The sequence below is a fragment of the Lolium rigidum genome, chromosome 1 (assembly GCF_022539505.1).
Source record: "Lolium rigidum isolate FL_2022 chromosome 1, APGP_CSIRO_Lrig_0.1, whole genome shotgun sequence".
Classification (NCBI taxonomy): Eukaryota; Viridiplantae; Streptophyta; class Magnoliopsida; order Poales; family Poaceae; genus Lolium; species Lolium rigidum.
Window position 1 is genome coordinate 240,544,740 of NC_061508.1, and position 19,312 is coordinate 240,564,051.

At 46.6% G+C, this 19,312-nt stretch overlaps 1 protein-coding gene and 1 long non-coding RNA gene across 2 annotated transcripts; both read left to right on the top strand.

Annotated features, from left to right (window-relative positions):
- Positions 1-7,657: 7,657 nt before the first annotated feature.
- LOC124683389 (signal recognition particle 19 kDa protein-like) lies at positions 7,658-12,050 on the top strand. The gene is made up of 4 exons (XM_047217910.1): positions 7,658-7,753; positions 7,861-8,062; positions 8,177-8,276; positions 11,692-12,050. The coding sequence occupies exons 2-4, from the start codon at positions 7,874-7,876 to the stop codon at positions 11,820-11,822; spliced, it is 420 nt and encodes a 139-aa protein (XP_047073866.1). The 5' UTR covers positions 7,658-7,753; positions 7,861-7,873; the 3' UTR covers positions 11,823-12,050.
- Positions 12,051-15,901: 3,851 nt separating this feature from the next.
- LOC124683390 lies at positions 15,902-18,929 on the top strand. The gene is made up of 3 exons (XR_006996672.1): positions 15,902-16,001; positions 17,408-17,623; positions 18,285-18,929. It is a non-coding gene; the product is annotated as an uncharacterized LOC124683390 (long non-coding RNA).
- Positions 18,930-19,312: the final 383 nt, after the last annotated feature.

Sequence of the window (19,312 nt, forward strand, 5' to 3'; positions counted from 1 at the left end):
ATACCAGAGATACTACGCTTGTAGAGTTCTCCGTTCACTGCAGTGAAGGCTTTTGACCGTCTCACAATTCGACTGGCCTCCACTGGATCCTCCGGTAATCGTTGCTCTATTAAGTATGCTAAAAAAGGTTTGGTCCACAGGGGCTCGAGGAGGAGGACGTGCTCTGCGGATTGAGATGGAGATTCTTCAACAGTTTGCTGCAGTCTTGCTTCTGAATCGTCAGCCGAGGATTTCAGAGGCGCCGATGCATTCTCCTTGATCGATCGCTGGGTGATAACTTCATAAAATACTCCGCCTGGAATAGGGGACCACATGGATCCAATGTTCGCCAGAGCATCTGCTTCCTCGTTGCTGGCTCTGCCGATGTGTTTGAGTTCGCACCCTTCAAATTTGGCTTCCATATTCTGGTATAGTTGTCGGTAGGCAATCATATTATCACTGGCTGCGTCTCATAAATTCATCGACTGCTGCACCACCAGGTCCGAATCTCCGTAAATTTCCAGGCGGGTTGCTCCACATGCCTTTGCCATCCTCATTCCGTGCAACAGTGCTTCATATTCTGCTTCATTATTTGTCGGCAGGGAGAAAGTCATGCGTAGGGTATACTTCATCTTGTCTCCTTGTGGTAATATCAATATTACCCCTGCACCTGCACCTGTACTCCGCTTCGATCCGTCAAAGTACATTGTCCATGAGCCAGACATGTCGGGTGCTGCCGGAGTTTGCGACTAAATCCAGTCTGCCACAAAATCTGGGAGAACTTGAGACTTGATTGCCGTCCGATTGACGTAGGTTATGTCGTGTGGTGCTATCTCGATAGCCCATTGAGATACTCGACCCGTAGCTTTTGGGTTGGTAAGTATATTCTTCTATGGTGCTTCGCTTACCACAATAATCGGGTGCTCCGTGAAGTAGTGGCGCAGCTTACGAGCTGTTGTCCATACCGCATATGCTAACTTCTGGTGATGAGGATATCTCTGTTTTGCTGGCGTGAGTACTTCGCTGAGGTAGTAAACGGGTCGTTGCACGCCATGAACTCTTCCTGCCTCCTCTCGTTCAACAACTAGGACGCTGCTGAAGACTTGCACCGTTGCTGCTATGTACATGAGCAATGTTTCTTTTTCATGTGGAGTTACGAGTACTGGGGATGTCGATAAGATCTTATTTAAATTATCAAAAGATTCTTGCGCCTCGTTTGTCCACTCATAGTTTTCTGACTTCTTCATCAGGTTATAGAAGTGTAAAGCTTTTTTCCTAGCTTGACGATGAATCTGCTGAGCGCTGCCAGCCGTCCTGCCAACTGTTGCACTTGATGCAAATTCTTTGGCGGCTCCATGTCGAGAATAGCTTTGATCTTCAAAGGATTGGCCTCTATCCCTCTGGCTGAGATGAAGTACCCGAGCACTTGTCCTCCTGGCACCCCGAAGAAACATTTCTTCGGGTTTAGCTTGATTTTGTACCTGTCGAGGTTGTCGAAGGTTTCTCGCAAATCGTCGATGAGAGTAGCGGCGTGCTTGGTCTTCACCATGATATCATCGATGTAGACTTCTATATTCCTTCCGATCTGCTCTCCAAGACAGGCTTGCATACATCGCTGATAAGTTGCTCCTGCGTTTTTCAACCCGAAAGTCATGATGTTGTAACAGAAAACGCCGTGCGGAGTGATGAACGCGGTTAACTCTTAGTCCTCTTTTTTGAGCTTGATCTGGTTATACCCGGAGTACGCATCGAGAAAAGAGAGACGATCACATCCTGCTGTAGAATCGACTATCTGGTCAATAAGGGGCAGCGGGAAGTGGTCCTTAGGGCAATGCTTATTGAGACTTGTGTAATCGATACACATGCGAAGAGCTGTTGTATCTTTCTTTGGCACCACGACTGGGTTGGCCACCCACTCGGCTTCTTTAAGCTCCCGAATGAATCCAGCCTTGCGGAGCCTACTGATTTCTTCGCCGATTGCTTTTCTCTTCGGCTCTGAAAACCGGCGCATCGAGTGCTGTATAGGTTTGGATTTTGGGTCAACATTGAGGGCGTGCTCAGCGAGTTCCCTAGGAATACCTGGCATGTCGGATAGTTCCCATGCAAATATTTCCCAGCGCTCATGGAGGAACTCGATGAGCACGCTTTCCTATGCGATAACAAGATCTGCCGAAGTGTTGACTGTCTTCTTCGGGTCAGAGGGATGCACTTGCTGTTTCTTTGCTTCCTTTGCGACGTCAAATTCATCAGATCTTACGTTCCGATTATCGGCTGGTGGCTTTGTGTGGTCTGTAATAGCGTCGACTGCATTGAGCTCTTCCTTAGCCCCAAACTTCGAGGCGATCTTCTGGAAATCCCTGTCGCAGCTGTCTGAACGGGAAAAGCTTCCATGGATGGTTATCGATGTCCCATTATTGCCCGGCATCTTCAACTTCAGGTACGCGTAATGAGGTACCACCATGAATTTAGTAAACGATGGTTTGCCGAGGATGGCGTGGTATTGAGATTCCCAATCAACCACTTCAAATTCGATTTTCTCCTTTCTGAAGTTGCTAGGTGTACCGAAAACTACGTCCAGTGATATTTTACCAAGGGAGTAAGCGGGCCAGGTCGGTATGATGCCATGGAATCCTGTGTCGGACTCTCTTAGCATGTCAACTGTTAGGCCCATTGCTTTCATTGTGCTGGCGAATAACAGATTCAGACCGCTTCCTCCATCCATGAATACCTTGCTCATGTTGTACCCTCCGATCTGTGCTTCAAGGACCAAGGCATCGTGACCAGGCCTTGGAACAGCCTTCGGGTGATCTGCTTTGCTAAAAGATATGCTTTGGTCTGACCAGTCGATGTATTCGGGTGTGTCGACCATAGCAACTTCTGCATACTTCACTTCCCGCGAAAACTTCTTGACTTCTCTCTTTGAAAAAACTGGTTTTATGGATCATGCTGACCTGTCCGGAGACTCTGGAAATACTTCGGTTGGCACGTACTTGTCTCCTCCTTCTGGTACGTACGGTTCTAGTATGTACGGTTCTGGTACGTATGGTTCTGGTGGATAATTGCAGGGTGCCGCTCTTTTTTCCATTGAGTGAGCCCTTGCTGTGGCTTCGGCCCTAAGATCGTCGCAGAACTGCCAAATTTCGAGGAACTTCCGACAATTTCTGAGCACATGACTGGACTTTATGAGGTTATCCTTTGGGTCGATGTAAGAATGTAGATAACACGGTGCTTCAAGTTGCCCCGTGGCCAATAGGTAAGGTGTGCGAAGACGATTCTTGCTCGGCTGCGTGTTGTGATATCCTCGTTCATACTGTCGGGGGCGAGTCGCGATTTGCTCTTCTTCTTCACGGCGTGAGTCCCTTCGTCTTTTCCTTTGCTCCTCTATGGCGCCGAAGCTACTTCGGCTGCCCTCTCCCGTACTCCTAGGCAGGACTGCCAAGGCTGCTGCTGGCGTGGTATCATCTGGAACCGAAGTTCTTGGGCTTGACGCGTTTGAACTAGGGAGGCGGAGAAACCCTCTGGAATCGATGATGAAGTGAACACCACCGAAAGTAGTATCCATGTTGCAGCGCGACTCTACGGAGATCGGATGCGACGCCTCGGCGTGCGGTACGAACTCAAAGGATCCGCAGTGAACTGAATCTCTTGGATCTGATGGCATTGGTGACTCCAGCATGAACGCTGCAGACGTGACTGGAAGTGCCGATGACCTGCCTTGTGCCGACAGGGTTCCCACAGACGGCGCCAATTGTCGAGGGTACTCCTCGGCAATGCCCTCCGTTTGGAGCTTAGGGTAGATGGAATCCTGTAGGCTGACACGAGACATCGGTTATCAAACAAGCGGGGAAAGCGATTTACCCAGGTTCGGGGCCCTCGATGAGGTAAAACCCTTACGTCCTGCCTGTCTAATCTTGATTATGAAAATATCGGGTTACAATGGGGTGCCGAAGGTTTCGGCTGTGATCTCGTCGAGAGGCTAAGTACTACGGGGACCTAGCTCTGGACTTATGGTGGCTAAAATTGCTAAGATTGATTGTGTCCCTCGGCAACCCCTCTCCTGGCCCTTATATAGGGAGCCAGGTCTCGAGAGATCTGTCCGGGTACGACTAGGTTACAAAGAACCCTAGTTCTAGACTTTCCTTGTTTGATTCGTCTCTTCGTCTTGTTCTTCAAGGAATCTTCTTCGGCACCGACGTAGTGGCCCACCTTGCCATCGGAAGTCTTCATGGGCCTCCAGTTGGGCCGTACAGGATAGGGCAATAACAGTTACCCGAAGGGTAATGCCCACGTCATGGGGCTCAAAAGAATTTGGCTGCTTAGCGCGCAAAGTAAGAAAGCTTCGTGGGAGGCTAAATTATCTTCGATGTCGCTCTGTGGGCCAGGGGCCAAATGACGAGGAAAGAGCAATGGTACAACAGCTCCGTGAGGCTCTTCGTCAGGAGGAAATATGGATGCGTTAGCGATCCAGAGTACAGTGGTTACGAGATGGTGATCGTAACACTGCATATTTTCATTCTCAAGATGCCCAAAGAAAGCGCACAAATAAGATTGATAATCTTGAGCGTGAGGATGGTTCCAAATGTGTTTCCTAGGAGGAAAATTGTGTGGAAGTTCAGGGGTTTTATCAAGCCTTGTACACATCTCAAGGATACCTTCAGATGGAGGAATTGATTGATTTGGTCCCTGTTAGGGTGACCAATGACATGAATGGGGTTTTGTACAAGGAGTATAATGCTGAGGATGTGAGGGCAGCGTTATTTCAAATGGCACCATCAAAAGCACCTGGCATTGATGGCTTTACGGCCGGTTTTTCCAGAGACATTGGTCGGTTCTCAAGGATGACATTGTACCGGCAATTCTCGGATTTCTTAATGGTGGGGAGTTACCTTCAGGTATGAATGATACGTCTATCACGTTAATTCCTAAGGTGCATCATCCACAACGAATCTTCCAGTATAGGCCTATTTCTCTGTGCTCTGTTCTGTACAAAGTTGCTGCAAAATGTATTGCTAACCGTGCACGAGGTTTTCTGGGTGATACAATTGGGGAGGAGCAGAGTGCCTTTGTTCCAGGCCGTTTGATTACTGATAATGTGCTGATTGCATATGAGAGTGTGCATGCAATGAAGAAACGGAAGAAAAGAAAGAACAGTGTGTGTGCTGTCAAATTAGACATGATGAAAGCTTATGATCGAGTAGAATTGCACTATCTACATGCTATTATGCTCAAGCTCGGTTTTAGCTCAAATTTTGCGAGGTTGGTGATGAAATGTGTAACTTCGGTTCGGTTTACAGTACAGGTAAATGGGGAATTATTACCCTTCTTTGCACCTACCAGAGGACTACGACAAGGTGACCCCATGTCTCCATATTTGTTTCTTTTGTGTGGTGAGGGCTTTACATCTCTCCTGAATTTCTTTGACGGTGCTATTGTCGATAGAGGAATAAGAGTGAGATTTTGATCACCCTGGGTGAACCACTTGTTGTTTGCAGATGATAGTCTTATTTTTATGAAAGCAACAGTGGAGAGTGCTACCAGAATGAATGAGATATTGAGGATTTATGAAGACTGTTCGGGACAGAGGGTGAATAAAGAGAAGAGCTCAATTTATTTCAGTCCTAATACCCCTCTGGCAGTGCAGCAGTCTCTGAAACTTTTGATGGACATTGTGGTGGAAGCTTTCTAAAAGATATCTGGGTCTTCCTACTGCTATTGGCCGTATATCGAGTGGTACATTTGATCACCTTTGGAAGCGCATTCACGGCAAACTGAATGGTGGATCTGGGCGTATGATGTCCTGTGCGGGGCGGGAAACTTTCCTGAAGGCAGTCATTCAGACGATTCCTACGTTCATCATGGGTTGCTTCAAGTTGACGAAGGCTGTACTCAAGAAATTTATTTCTTTTATGGGGCGCTACTGGTGGAGCAGCTCTACTGACAGGCGATCTATGCACTGGCTGTCTTAGGATCAACTGGTTAAACCAAAATGTCAAAGAGGAATGGGCTTTCGAGAATTGGAATATTTTAACATGGCACTTCTTGGAAAACATGGATGGAGGTTCATAACTCAGTCCGAGTCCCTCTGTTGCAGAATTCTAAAAACTAAATATTTCCCGGACTCGGAGTTTATGCAAGCTACTGTTCCACGCTGCGCATCTGCTACCTGGCGAGCGATCGTGGCTGGATGGGAGGCGTTGTTGCTTGGTTTGATCAAGCAGATTGGGGATGGCTCGTCAGTCTCTATTTGGACTGATAAGTGGATCCCAGGTATTCAGCTGATGATACCGTCAGTTCAGATTGGTACCATGCCCCTGAGTAAAGTATCATAGCTGATTAATGTGGGAAGCTGGACATGGAAGGAGGAAGTGATAAGAAATAACTTCATAGCCCCTGATGCGGATGCAGTTCTAAATATTCCTTTGAGGCGAGAAGGGGGAGGATTTTTGGGCTTGGAACTTAGAAAAGTCTGGTATCTACACTGTTAAAACAACGTATCATGCTCTGGTGACGCGCAACAAGCATTTAACTCTAGCGGAAGGGACGGCTACGGGATCCTTGTTTTCTAAACAGATGTGGGAACAGATGTGGAAGTTGAAGTGATGCCAAAGGTGAGGGTCTTCTGGTGGCGAGTTCTTCGTGGTATTCTACCAGTGGAACAAACGCTGCAATATCGTCATATAGCCACGCTTGCAAGATGCAAAATCTGCCTTGGCGCAGATGAAGATATGAGACATGCACTACTGGTGTGCACACATGCGATGAGGTTCTGGGCGGAGGCGCGAGTTGCATTCGATGTTAAGTCCCCAACCTGCATCCTAGTACTTGGGCAAAGGATGTGTCGTGTGATCCAATTATCCCTACATGTGATAGGAGACAGATCATTACATTCATGTGGGCTATTTCGAACTCAAGAAACAATATCACTCATGACCGGGAAGGATGGGATCCTTTTCAGTCCATGGTGAGGATGAGAAATGACCCAGCTTTGCTAGATATCCCAAGGCAACAAGCTCTCACGTTTGCCAGGATTTGGTTGGCGATCACCAGATGAAAGATACATCAAAAGTAATACTGATGCTGGTTTGGCTTTCGAGGAAAGGAAGGGTGGAGCGGGAGGTGTTGTTAGGAACCTCACCGGCTTCATTGCGGCTTGGAGTAAACCGCTCCCAGAAATTACTGATCCGATGATTGCCGAGGCAATGGCTCTGAGGGAGGGTGTGATTTTTGCCAAGCTACGTGGTTACTCACGAGTGGTTGCTGAAGTGGATTGCTTAGAGATTGTCAATCTCTGGGACTCGCGCGCTGGTTTTCGTGCAGTCATTGCACCGATCTTACAAGATATCGTAGGGCTTTCTAGTTCATTTTCTATTTTTGTTGTTCAACATGTAATAAGATCATTTAACACAGTCGCTCACATATGTGCTAAACATGCTTGTACTTTGGAGCTGACGAGTGTTTGGATGGAACATCCTCCCAGCTTCCTTATTGCCGGTCTTCAGGCTGACAGCGGAGGAGCAGCTGTTTCAGTAGCCCTGAGTTTCCCCGGAAAAAAAAAATCGATGCTGTTTGGGGGTGCACATTAGGCTAGTGTGACTATATATTTTCTGTTATATTTTCATCAACTTTATTTTCTTATAAGGCGAGATTTTGTAGTATACTGCTTCGGAGTCCGGCGCGTTGAGACAGACCGTGCGTTTCATCGCCATCATCCAAACCCTCCTGTGTCTCGGAGCTCCCTCAGTTTCGGCGAGAACACGAGGCTCCAGATCTCCCGGTACGCGCCGAAGCTCCCTTCTCCCATGGCTCTCGTTGCCCGACCCGACCACGACCGAGAACCGCATTAACCTCTGCCGCGCGCTGTCTCTCTGCTTCTTGGAGCAGGATCTACCTCCAGATGGAAGTCGGCGGCGCCGATCTGAGGAGCAGCATCAAGAAGTGGAAGATCATCTACCCGGTGTACCTCAACTCCAAGAAGACGGTCGCCGAGGGCCGCCGCATCGCCGCCGCCAAGGCATGCCCCGACCCCACCTGCATCGAGATCGCCGACAGCTGCGCCTTCCTCAAGATCCCTCGCGCGATTGAGGTACCCGTATCTCCCCCCCCCCTTTCTTTTCGTTGAAAATTCTGCCGTCGGGGATTCTCTTTGCTCTTCCATAGATTTATGATGATGTTTGGACTGCTTATGGCGTATATGCAGTTGGATAAGGCATATCCGCGAGATTTCTTCCAGGTGGGGAGGGTGAGGGTGCAGCTCACCAATGAGGACGGCTCCCCAGTCAATCCAGCAATCAGAACAAGTAAGCCCTAGAAACTATTGACTTTATCCTGGAAGACCCCTTGATTTTCATCTTTAAGCATTGTTTGATAAAGTGGAAGCTGTGCACCGTGAATGAAGTTTAAGATCATCTTATTCTATATAAAATTTATACCGTTTCGAGCTATCCCAAATCCTGTTAGAGCAGGTCTAACAGACCCCTTAAAAGGGCCAAACCCGTATAATAACCGCCGATATACGGGGTAGAGCTCTACCCGGTCGTCTAGCAGACCCCGTAAAATCGGCCCCCGCTTCGATTTTTGCTGTTTTCGAGTACGGGGCGGGTCGTCGCCCCTTACTTGTGCGGGGCGGGAGGGGGAATACAGGGCCAACCCCTCACCTTTGGCGGGCTGAAATTTCAGCTAGCAACTGCTTCTGTCCATTGGAGCCGGCGCGGCCATGGCGGGCATCCGGAGCGGGAGCGGGCGCGGCCGGCGTGCGGGCAGCCGGAGCGGGCGCGGCCGGCGTGGGGGCACGCGGCCAGGGCCGGCGGCGGCCGGGGCGGGAGCGGGCGCAGCCGGTGCGGGCGTGGCCGGCCGTGGCTCGCGCGCAGCCGTGGCGGGCGGCGGCGGCACGAGGTAGGCAGGGCGCGGGGCGGGTGCGGGCGCGTGGCGCGGCCTTGGCGGGCGGCGGCGGGCGGGGGTGGGCGGCCGTGGGCCAGCGGGGGCGCGGGGCGAGCTCCGGGCGGCGGCGGGCGCGCGGGCGGGGCCTTGGCGGGCGGCGGCGGGCGGCCGTGGTCCGGCGGCAGGCGCGGCGGCGGGGGCCGGCCGGGACGGGGCGGGGCAGGGGCTGGGCAGGGGCTGTGGCTGTGGCCAGAGGAGGAAGAAGGAGAGGATGAAGAAGATGAATTTTTTTTTTGGCATATTTGGGAATATTCCCTTTTACAGTTTAGTTATACGGGGTCTGCTAGCTTGGACGAATTTTCGGCCGGCGAAAAGTGAATACAGGGCCCTCTACTCGCGTTTTAAGGGGCGAAAATATACGGGGCCTGTTAGACATGCTCTTAGTGCAGCTAGTAGACCTGTCAGGAATAGATATCTGCTTGGCCAATGGTTTGATTATACTTCTGTAAAATCTTAAAGATGATACTTTTGCTCTTGATAAAGCACACACTGTCAATTCCATATAAGGAACTTATAATTTGGTCCAATGCAATTTTTGTTGAATTCTTTTGAAGGTTTTGCGAGAGCACTATTCTCATAGTAAGTTGGCAGTTTGAATTTCCAGATTTTGGTGCACAGCAATGTGCTTGGTAAGAAAAAGTTGCATGACATAAGAATAAGTAGTCTGTTTTCTGTGTGACCCTCTCTTGATTTCACCAGTCCATTTTCACTTGATTATCTTGATCTGCTCTTAGTTAAACATCACCTATACCTCCAAATGCATGGACAATCTTATCCCTGAATCACATGCCTGTATGACCAATTCATCTCAACATCCTGACGCCTATGTACGCTTGATCGATCAACAAATAACAACATATAAGTATTACAAATATTAATTATGGAGGGTTAATTTGATAGGAGAAGTGAGGTTGCAATTTGAAATGAAATTGATAATGCTAATATGTTCTGACATAATACTGGTTAAACAAAGTTACTTATCCATTATTGCACTGTGAAGTCAAATTTAAGATCTTTTCTTACTACGCACTTCACATTCTCCCAATCAGTGTGGTCTTATTATGTCTGCAACAAGGTTCTGTGAACCTGGAAACAACCATGCATGAAAAGTGATGTTTGCGTCCAGCTGTCAGGACTTGTAGCATTATGGTGCACATATATGAAAAAAAATGGAAAGGCTGCAGCCTGGCTTGTTTTGATCTGTACTATAATTCTTGTGAGACCTTGTTTGGCATAGCAAGGTTAACTGAAAAGTGGAAACTACTTTGATGTGTTCCCCTGTAAGTTAGTTAGTTAAACAGTAAATTAGATTTAAAAAACTGTTTTCCTTTTGCAAATGTGTATGGTTTGCTTAGCTTTGGAGCAGTGAATAAACAAATGCATAAATAGAGGAAATAAGACTATGCATGCGAAGGATCTGAGAGAAGGGTTTATAGAACCTTATATCTGACACCAGAAAAGGACGTATAAGGATCTGCTGTAGTCCTGGAGCTTAAACCACAACATTGAAAAACAAAGTATTCCCTATGCTTGGTAATACCTTTTCAGGAAATAAAGTATTCTTAGCATGGATTGCCAGGCATGTTTGTCATGATTGTTCGATTTCCTGTTTGTAGTTTGGTATTTTTAGCCGATTCGCTACTTTGAACTATGTCATTATGTAGTGTAGATGCAATGAATAAAAGAAAATAAATGTGGCAATCTACGGATGGGAATGGGACCTCTTAACGAAACCTCCCTATGTCCATTACGGTGCACATAGATTCTTCTCTGATTGAATGTCTTACCTCTTATGGCATCAAAGGGCTAGGGGGCAAAGTGTGTTGCCTTATGTGGATCATGTACTTCCTGGGTTTTGCTTGGTAGTATCGTCAAATCTGGTCAATGATTCTTGTATTTAGTTCATCTTGTTATAGACAATTATGCAGCACAAGTATGTAGTTATCATCAGTTATCCTTGATGCTATATAATATGGCTAGATTGATTATACCATCTCTATGTAACTATGTTGGACAATGCATATGTAACCATGCTGAATCTGTTAGTACATTAGCCTGCAAGACAGCCCAGCACCAAGGCAGTGTTGTCTTTTATCTGAAACTTTTGATCTTTCCTAAGTAGAGTTGATGCATGATAGTTAAAAGTTGGCTTTCTTATTCCTCAAAATTTAACTTGTTTTCAAAGTCAGCGGGAATTTCAGTCACATAGCTCTTAATGTGGTTAAAATTGTCTAATAGGATAAACTTAGCTGTATCAACCTGAATCTTGCTCCTGTAAATTTTGCCTTTTATAATTTTGTAGATTTTTCGCTGCCAGTTAAATTGCCCTGTTGTTCCTCACAACTGTGTGCAGTGTTAGTACATAACCTTTTATCGTAGTGTCTAAGTCCATTCATATATATATCATTGGAGACGTCTTTTGCTAAATTTCTCAGAGGATTGAAAAGACAATTACAATGTTGCTTAGTGCCATTATGCTACTGAAATAGTCTTTTAAACTTGCCTAAGGCAATATTTTTCCTTTTTGTTTAGAGTAAAGCATGAATTACAGCTGCCGATACTTTGAGAAAACAATGTGACAACTGATCTGCAGACTTTACCAACAGATTTCTTGTATTTTGTGTCACTGATACTGAAGTTGCTCTAGCTAAGAACAGTATTCCTAATCCTAGTTACATCTAATCTCAGATTTTTCTATGTCTGACAATCCTTGAAGTCCTTAAACCTTGAACATGTTTTGCGTAACCTACTGACACCGGTCTTTTTGCATTTCAGAGAAGCAGTTAATGATCCAAATAGCAGAGCTGGTCCCCAAGCATCATGGGAGGACTAAGAAGCAGGAACCAGCGGCTGGTCCGTCAGTAGTATCTAGTAACAACAAGAAGAAGAACAAGAACAAGAAGTGATGAAAGTAGCATCTCATGTTGTTTTCTTCTGTTCATAGAAAGTTCATTAAAAAAATTCGCTGGAGAGAGTTCTCAGTTCTCTGTCTGCTATGACGTCTGAATAACTTAAGTTGTTGGGGTTCTGAATTTCTCATCCATTTGGCAACTTCTGTAACCGTCAGGAACAGTCTACTATTGTTTGTGGCTATTTGCGGCAGAGGCAGTCAAGCAGATGGTTTCAGTCTGGTAGAACTTTATTTGCAGATCTAATAGACAGGTGTCAGGGGATGACCCTGGATATACCAAAAGGGAATGGTGTTTTGGCACATGGGAGCATATGCTCCCTTTATTTTGAAATGCATGTTACATACATTTTGTAATTTCAAAAAATTGAAACGAAAAATTCGAACGTACATCTTCACGTGCTACACGCTCACAAAGTTGTTTCATAAAAATCCGACTTGTCGTGTGACGTGTGTAAAAAAGACAAAATTCAATGCTGAAAATAAAGCTTTTCAGGAGATAAATTTTCTCTTTTTTACACGGACCACAAAACATATTGGTTCCTCGCGAAACTTGACGAACGTATATATATTGTGGAGATGTACAAGTACAATTTTTTGTCAAAATTTTTCGACATTTCGAAATATAATTTTTTGATAGAGGGAGCATATGCACCCGGGAGCCGAATTGAATTTCCGAGGAAAGAATTTACAGAGAAGTGGATAAATAAAAGGAAGAGGCAGCCTTCATAGGCCAGCATCACCCAAAAACCGGCATAAAAGGCCGGCCCGGCTGACATACCTAAAGTCGGCCCTGCAGTACGGCAGTACCTAGCTGACATACCTAAAGTTGACGGGTACAACTAGAAAAAGACCGACCTTCTCAAAGGTCTGATCCGTCCGCGAGCGTCGCTCTCCGTACGACGCGTGGCGTTACGAGAACTCCCCACCGTGACGCGAGCAATCAGGGCGCGTGGGCATGTACCTCCACGGACGAGAGCGCGCGTATTTCCTGTACGTATCGCGGGCGCGGGCGAGCACGGCCGAATTGAGGGCGGCGCGCACGCATGCATGTCAAAACAATCAAAGCCATCATCGATCGATGCATTGCACAGCTACCTTCAGAACGTACCATCATGGCTAGCTAGTATATGTAGGTTTTTTTGTTGACACACAACACAAGTACCTTACAACACAGTACAATTATGTACAATACACGAGTACAGTTGAGAAACAACAGACGAAGTACAATTCAGACACACGGGCGAAGTACAAGATACATCGCGCACATGAGCGAGTATGATAGTCGCGCACACGAGCAGGTACAGTCGCGCACATGAGCAGGTACAGTCACGCACAACACACGAGTACAGTTGGACACACGAGCGAGTACAAGTATAGTCACACACATGAGCAGGTACAAACACGCATACGAGCAGGTACAGTCGTGAACACGAGCAAGTACATGTACAAAATTACAGTGCGCACACGAGCAGGTACAGTCGCGCGTAAGTACAGGTACAGTCCCGCACACGGGCGAGTACAGTTAGCGAGTAAAGGAAAAATTGCACCAAATACACTGAAAACAGAAGTAGAAACACGAGTACAGTTAGGTACACACCACAGGTACAATCATAATATTATTGGAAGTACGAAAAAAAGTATCTCCAAACCTATCAACATGGGATCTAGTTTTGAAGATCTCGACGCGAGGATCTCAAAAGTGAAAACGGTTCGCAATTTGGACTTACGGTTCTCAAGATATTTCATTTTGAAAAAACGAATCTAGAAGAAAAAGGGAAAAACTGACACAACTCAGTCTTCTCTCTCCTCCCCCATCCCCACCTTGTTTCCCCTTGCGACACGTGGCGAGCAGGGAGACCACTTTCCAAGAATTTTCTGGCTCCACAGCGCGCCACTTGTCGCGTGCGGAGCGAGTTGTCTTCCCTTCACGAAGGTCGACCTTTTTCTAGAGTTTTCGTAAGTTGGCCCTGTAGAACCTGCCGCACCCACGCTCTCAGCCCAAGTCGGCCCAGACTGACATTGCTAAAGTTGGCCCGGCTGACATCTTCAACGCGCCCTAGCTCCTGGGCCCAGGTCGGCCTAGCTGACATACTTTCCCTGGGCCGACATAGTCTGGTCCGACTTCACTGCGCCCGCCCTGTGCCTTCAGCGCCGTGGCTTCTCCGCCCCTAGTCCGACTTCGCCATCCTGCTCGGTCTGACTTCAGCGCCCTGGCTCGTCATTTACTTGCGCCCCGTCTGGGACGACTTCCGTGCCCCGACATCACCAACTTCGCCAGTGCCCCGCCCAACTTCGCTAGCGCTTGGCCGGCCCATGCCGATATTCCCCCTCCTGGGCCGGTCTTCTCACATCCCGGCTGGGCTGTCCCGGCCAGCCTCTTCTAGGCCGGCATTGGCCACCTCGCCTGGCCGGCACAGGTTTGTGCCGGCTGGGCCGGCCATCTCCTCCCTCGGTCGCTACCCCGGTCACCTCCAGAGCCCTCCATCGACACGAAGCAGACCCCCCATCTAGATAACTCTTTCCTGTGCCGGTCTTGGGACGCTAAGATCGATGACCAAGCCAAGTACGACAAGGACAAGACCTAGACGTACCGAGCTCATGCTCATGACAGGGCAACAATGCCCACCATGACGCGTGAATAGTGTTGACAAGACCCCAATAGTCAACTCAGCTACAGTAAGCGGTGCAATGTACAGTGTATTGTGGGGCATCCCTTGTCCCCTGGGCTCCCTATATAAGGATCACCAGGGAAACGCTCCCCCCCTTGGGGTCTCATTTCCCCCAGCTCGCTGGAGCATCTCCTACCTCTAGCTCCACAACTCCTCTAGTAAGCCTCATACAGGCATAGGCCAAACTACCCAAAGAACACCTCTTATATACAGCTCCATATAAAGTCAGACTTGCATGAGTAGGAGTTTTACCTCTTCGTGAGAGTCCTGAACCTGGTTATATCGTGTGTTCTTCCGTGTGCGGTCTTTACTACATCATCCCTCCCCAGATCCTTCGGAGTTCATCGGCCCCTAACTTAAGCTTTTTCATGTCATCTGCCGTGACACCATCACAACAAGAGGCATGTTGTTAGAAGCGGAGGTTCACCTGAAAGGATATTCATGTGGTTTGGCCGTAATTTAAGATCGTGTTTCGTTGCGGGAAGCAATTGGAACAGAATGGGGCCACCACCACCCACTAGGATGCAAATCCTCCAATAATTATGCACTGATTTATTTGAATCATGCATTCTTACACCCGATTTCAACTTAATTGACCATTCTTGTGGGTTGTTTTGTACTACTCGGATTTGGTTAAATCCGATTTGCTATATACTCCCTCTGATCATCTTTAATTGACGTAACTTATGCACGTATATACACTACTCTAGTAGTCTAGTGTAGCACACGCATCAATTTATTCCGAACGGAGGGAGTAGTACTGTAGTTTTTGTTTGTACTCGCGCGCGTTGCAGACCGACGGCGGCATGGTGGAGCTCAAAGACGTAAGCTGTTCGTACGGCGCATGAAACTAACGACTGCAACAACTGTACTGTACTCATGGCATGACTGTACTCAAATCTCGTGAATTACTTGTGCTAGTATATGCGTATCGATAATGGTGTAATCTCTTACGTACATCGCCATTGGAAAACGGCGACGAGTTGGAGCCGGACTTCTTGCAACAGCTGTTTGCCAGTTTCCATGTCCGATGACGATGATGAGTTCGCATCCGGCAGCGTCTTCTTCACCATGTTCGACCGAATATTCGATCGAGCGGACCTTAGGGCGCCATGACCCTATCCACACCGACCGAGCAGCTGGAGATTCGCGTATCTGGGTCCACACGCGCGGGGCGGTTGACCCCTACATCCAGCGGATACGCCTACCGATTCTAGCGATACGCTCGGGGAGAGAGGACGGGGAGTCGGCGGATACATAGCGTACCTGCCGTCCTTGGTGGTTGCGGCGCAAGTACGGCGAGGCCATGGCGCTGCCCCGGCCCCCCATCCACTGCCCCCGCACTCCCGGTTCAAATTTGAATCTCCAGCGCTACCTTTCCCCTTCCTCCTTCCCCAGCCTCCGAATCAGAGGCGCCCTCGCCATATCCGTCGCCTTGGGTTCGGATCCGGCTACTGCAGCTCGCCGGTGACACCGTGGACTTCTGGTTGCTGCTCAACTACAAGGTACGAGTCTCCGCCGTCTCCCGTGCGTCTGCCTGCCTCACCCTCGCTCGATTCCGTTAAGAAGCCGCCTAGGGTCTCACTGATTCTTCTATAAATTGGATTGCCTTAGTTCGATCTTCTAAACAGATTTATCAAAGTACCTTCCCCGGTGCTGCTGTTTTATTGTGTATCTTCAATCTGGTCAAAACTCAAAAGTCTTTCCGCCCACCAAAAAATTGGATGCAGAGATTCCCAAGGATAAAGCCAAAGGATCGCTGAATTTATAATTTTTAACCCCTGTTGAAGCACATAGATCTGTAGCTCAAAAATTTATGCATGAAAATTATGTTAGCATTTTTTGGAGAATTAGCCTGGGGCTTGAGTAGATACAAATAGAATGAAGCAGCCAATTACAATCACGTTTCTCGTGAGGACCTAAAGAGGTATAGCTTGCTTCGAAGCTTTTGATGTGTGAACGTGTATCCAGTGCAGCTGACATGATAGGTTATTTCCATGGAGTGATTCTTACAAGTAGTTGCATATACGAAATGATTCATACAGAGCCGTCAACCCCAAACCTTTGATATCTTTAATTTTTGAAAACTACCATAAGCCTTCCGCATCATTGCCGAATACTGGGTACTGCCCCAAAATGTTAGTACAATCATCCATATTGAACTTTGTAAAGATTTGGTTCATGAACTGTTCATACAATCATCCATATGTTGGGCGTCCTACATATTAATTTTATGAGGGTGTCATGTTTAACCAACTGCTTGCCTAACATCAACTGCATAGTTTCCTATACTAAATTGTGCTTATTTTCAGCAGTCAACTCAACACTTTGATATCTTTTAATTTGGAAACAATCGTAGGCCTTCCATGTTGGTAGTACAGACCTGATACTGCCTTAAAATATTTTTTGCATGTGAAACATGAAGGTGAGTTTTCTCGTTCACAAGTGAGTCATTCCGTTGTTTTTGTTTATATAAGAAGGTCATTAACCCAAGCCCATTCTGTTAAAATGAAGCCACTAATATCACCAATTATGCTTCAGGTTTAACATATACCCAAGACAACCATAAGTCTCTCATCTGTTATTAATTATGCATTTATATGTTGAGCTCTTTTTTTGATGTTGAAATGTGGCAGCTTTACCACTCCATATAATTTGGTTGCCGTAAAAAAATGATTCTTGAGATATGTGTGCATCATATTAGATTTGTGGGCTGCAATGGTATCTCCAATGTAGTGCTGGTGGGCTAGGTTCCATGTGAAATCAGCAAGAGGAAGACTGATTATGGAATGCATTATGCTGGTCACGAGTTAGAATTAAACCAAGCTGCTCACACATGTATTTTTTTTATATATATGCTTGCAGCGATCCTTTCATGTATCTTCTGAACATTTATTTATTTTCCTTGTAGGCACTCCATCAGGTTTGAGCAAAGTTTTGTGATGGCGACGCGAACGTTTCTCTCACCGAGGCACGGAGGATGGCTGGTGGTGGTGCTTGCCATGCCCTCAAGCGCCAGCCTCCCAAGCTGTTGCTGGTGCTTGACTCCCTGCCGGAGCTGCTGCTCCTAATGCCATCCACCACTATGTCCCGCTGCTGCCGATTAACTTCCAACCTGCTCTTGACAGTGAGATCCATCTCCTCCTATTTGATATCCTTCTAAAAAGTTGTTTCTTATTTTATCATGCTGAATGTGTTAGCAGTCGAAATCATGCATAAAACTGATGTTCAGTGGTGCCATGGCGTTAAGGTTTGGTCTTGATGCTAGTATGTCCAGACAATTACTTGTATTAGGCCATGAATCTGCTCGAAAAACTCTAGTTTTTGTGTCATGCATTTTGGTTGCTGCCTTTTTTCGTGTTCGGATTTTTACTAGTAGATAGCTTCAAGTATGATGCGAAGGCGTTTGATTCCTGAGGATTGAAGTGTGTCCTGGTTCCACACATACTTGTGTGTAGTTAGTAGATGTATATGACTCATTCTTTTGATTGTTTTATGTTTATCATGCATAGGCTGTTATGAAACTTCTATTTTCTTTGAAGCTACTACTTACTAGTAATTTTAGTTTTCAATTTTCACCAAGGTTGCAAAGCTAAAAACTGATTGTGCTTGAAATGAATTTCCACACATGTTTTGTGTTGATAATGACATTTCTGGTACCACAGTGCATCCTTGTGGATACAATCATGCTTGCTCTTTCGAAACCAATGATCCTCTCATTGTTAATTGTCCAGGCATTCTCTAGTTCTTGTTACAAAATTAATTCCAGCCATGATTGTGTTTTCCAGGTCAATTACACAACATGGAGATGCAGCCGGCATTTTCCCTGAGCCGATGCTGCCAGCAAGTGCTCCGGTGGTGGTGTGGTTGGAGAGCCCTAAAGCCGTGGTGATGGCCAGCGGCGTTTCAGGAGGGCGACTTCCTTCCATCCACTTGGACGGCTCATGGTAAGGGGCCTCTCTCTGCCTTCTCTTCTCCATTTTTTTTACTTTGTATCTTGGCTGCTAGCTTGATGATTGGTAGTCATTTTGTAGGTTGCAGACATCTAGTGGTTTGTATCGTGTCCATGGCCTCTGAAAAAGATCTTGGTCTTGTGTTTGGCTCTTTATTACAGCCTACTACTCTTACCTCTATGGACTTTATTCCTCCTCGAATTATTTTGATCATCAATACAGTTGTTTGCTCGTGATATCCTCATGTAGAAGCTTCATATATTTTCGTGTTTCTTTCAGCATGGACCATATGGAAGGAAGCATAGAAGATATGAGACATTTTTTGTGATTCGAGTGAGGAGGATATGGCAGGGTACTTAGTCTGAATTTTGAAAATGGTGAACAATAGGATATGACATGTGATAAGTTGTGGTTTCTCAAATACTTAGCAGTTATGACATGATTTTGGTGACCCCTATTCAGAACAGGGTGTCTACAACGCTCTCTTTTGATGTGTAATATGGATGTTGGCGTTGAAATTGAGACTTCATTTGATATTGCTGATTCGATAAGTGTCTGTTGGATGTTTGCATTCAGAGGTTTGGCATTATATTGGCTTGACTGTCAATATCCTAGTGTACTGATACTGAGATTGAATGCCAATATTTATGTTTGGACGTTTGGACATATGGATGGTGAGGCTGCCACCGCCGATGCCAGGAGATCCCGGTGTTTAGGTTTTTTTTTTTTTGGAACAAAGAACTACTCAATTACCTTGGTGGACGGTTGAATGATAGTATGAGAGAAATATAGGTTAAGGAAACTACGGGAAAAATATAGGATACCTTGTTTGGTGGCTAAAGGACCTTATGGGGCAAATATAG

What these genes read in the sequence shown, in the direction of transcription:
- LOC124683389 (XM_047217910.1), top strand. Translation starts at nt 7,874, where the DNA reads ATGGAAGTCGGCGGCGCCGATCTGAGGAGCAGCATCAAGAAGTGGAAG. An exon ending in AGATCCCTCGCGCGATTGAG is followed by an intron (nt 8,063 to 8,176) that starts GTACCCGTATCT and finishes GCGTATATGCAG; the next exon opens with TTGGATAAGGCATATCCGCG. An exon ending in CAATCCAGCAATCAGAACAA is followed by an intron (nt 8,277 to 11,691) that starts GTAAGCCCTAGA and finishes TTTGCATTTCAG; the next exon opens with AGAAGCAGTTAATGATCCAA.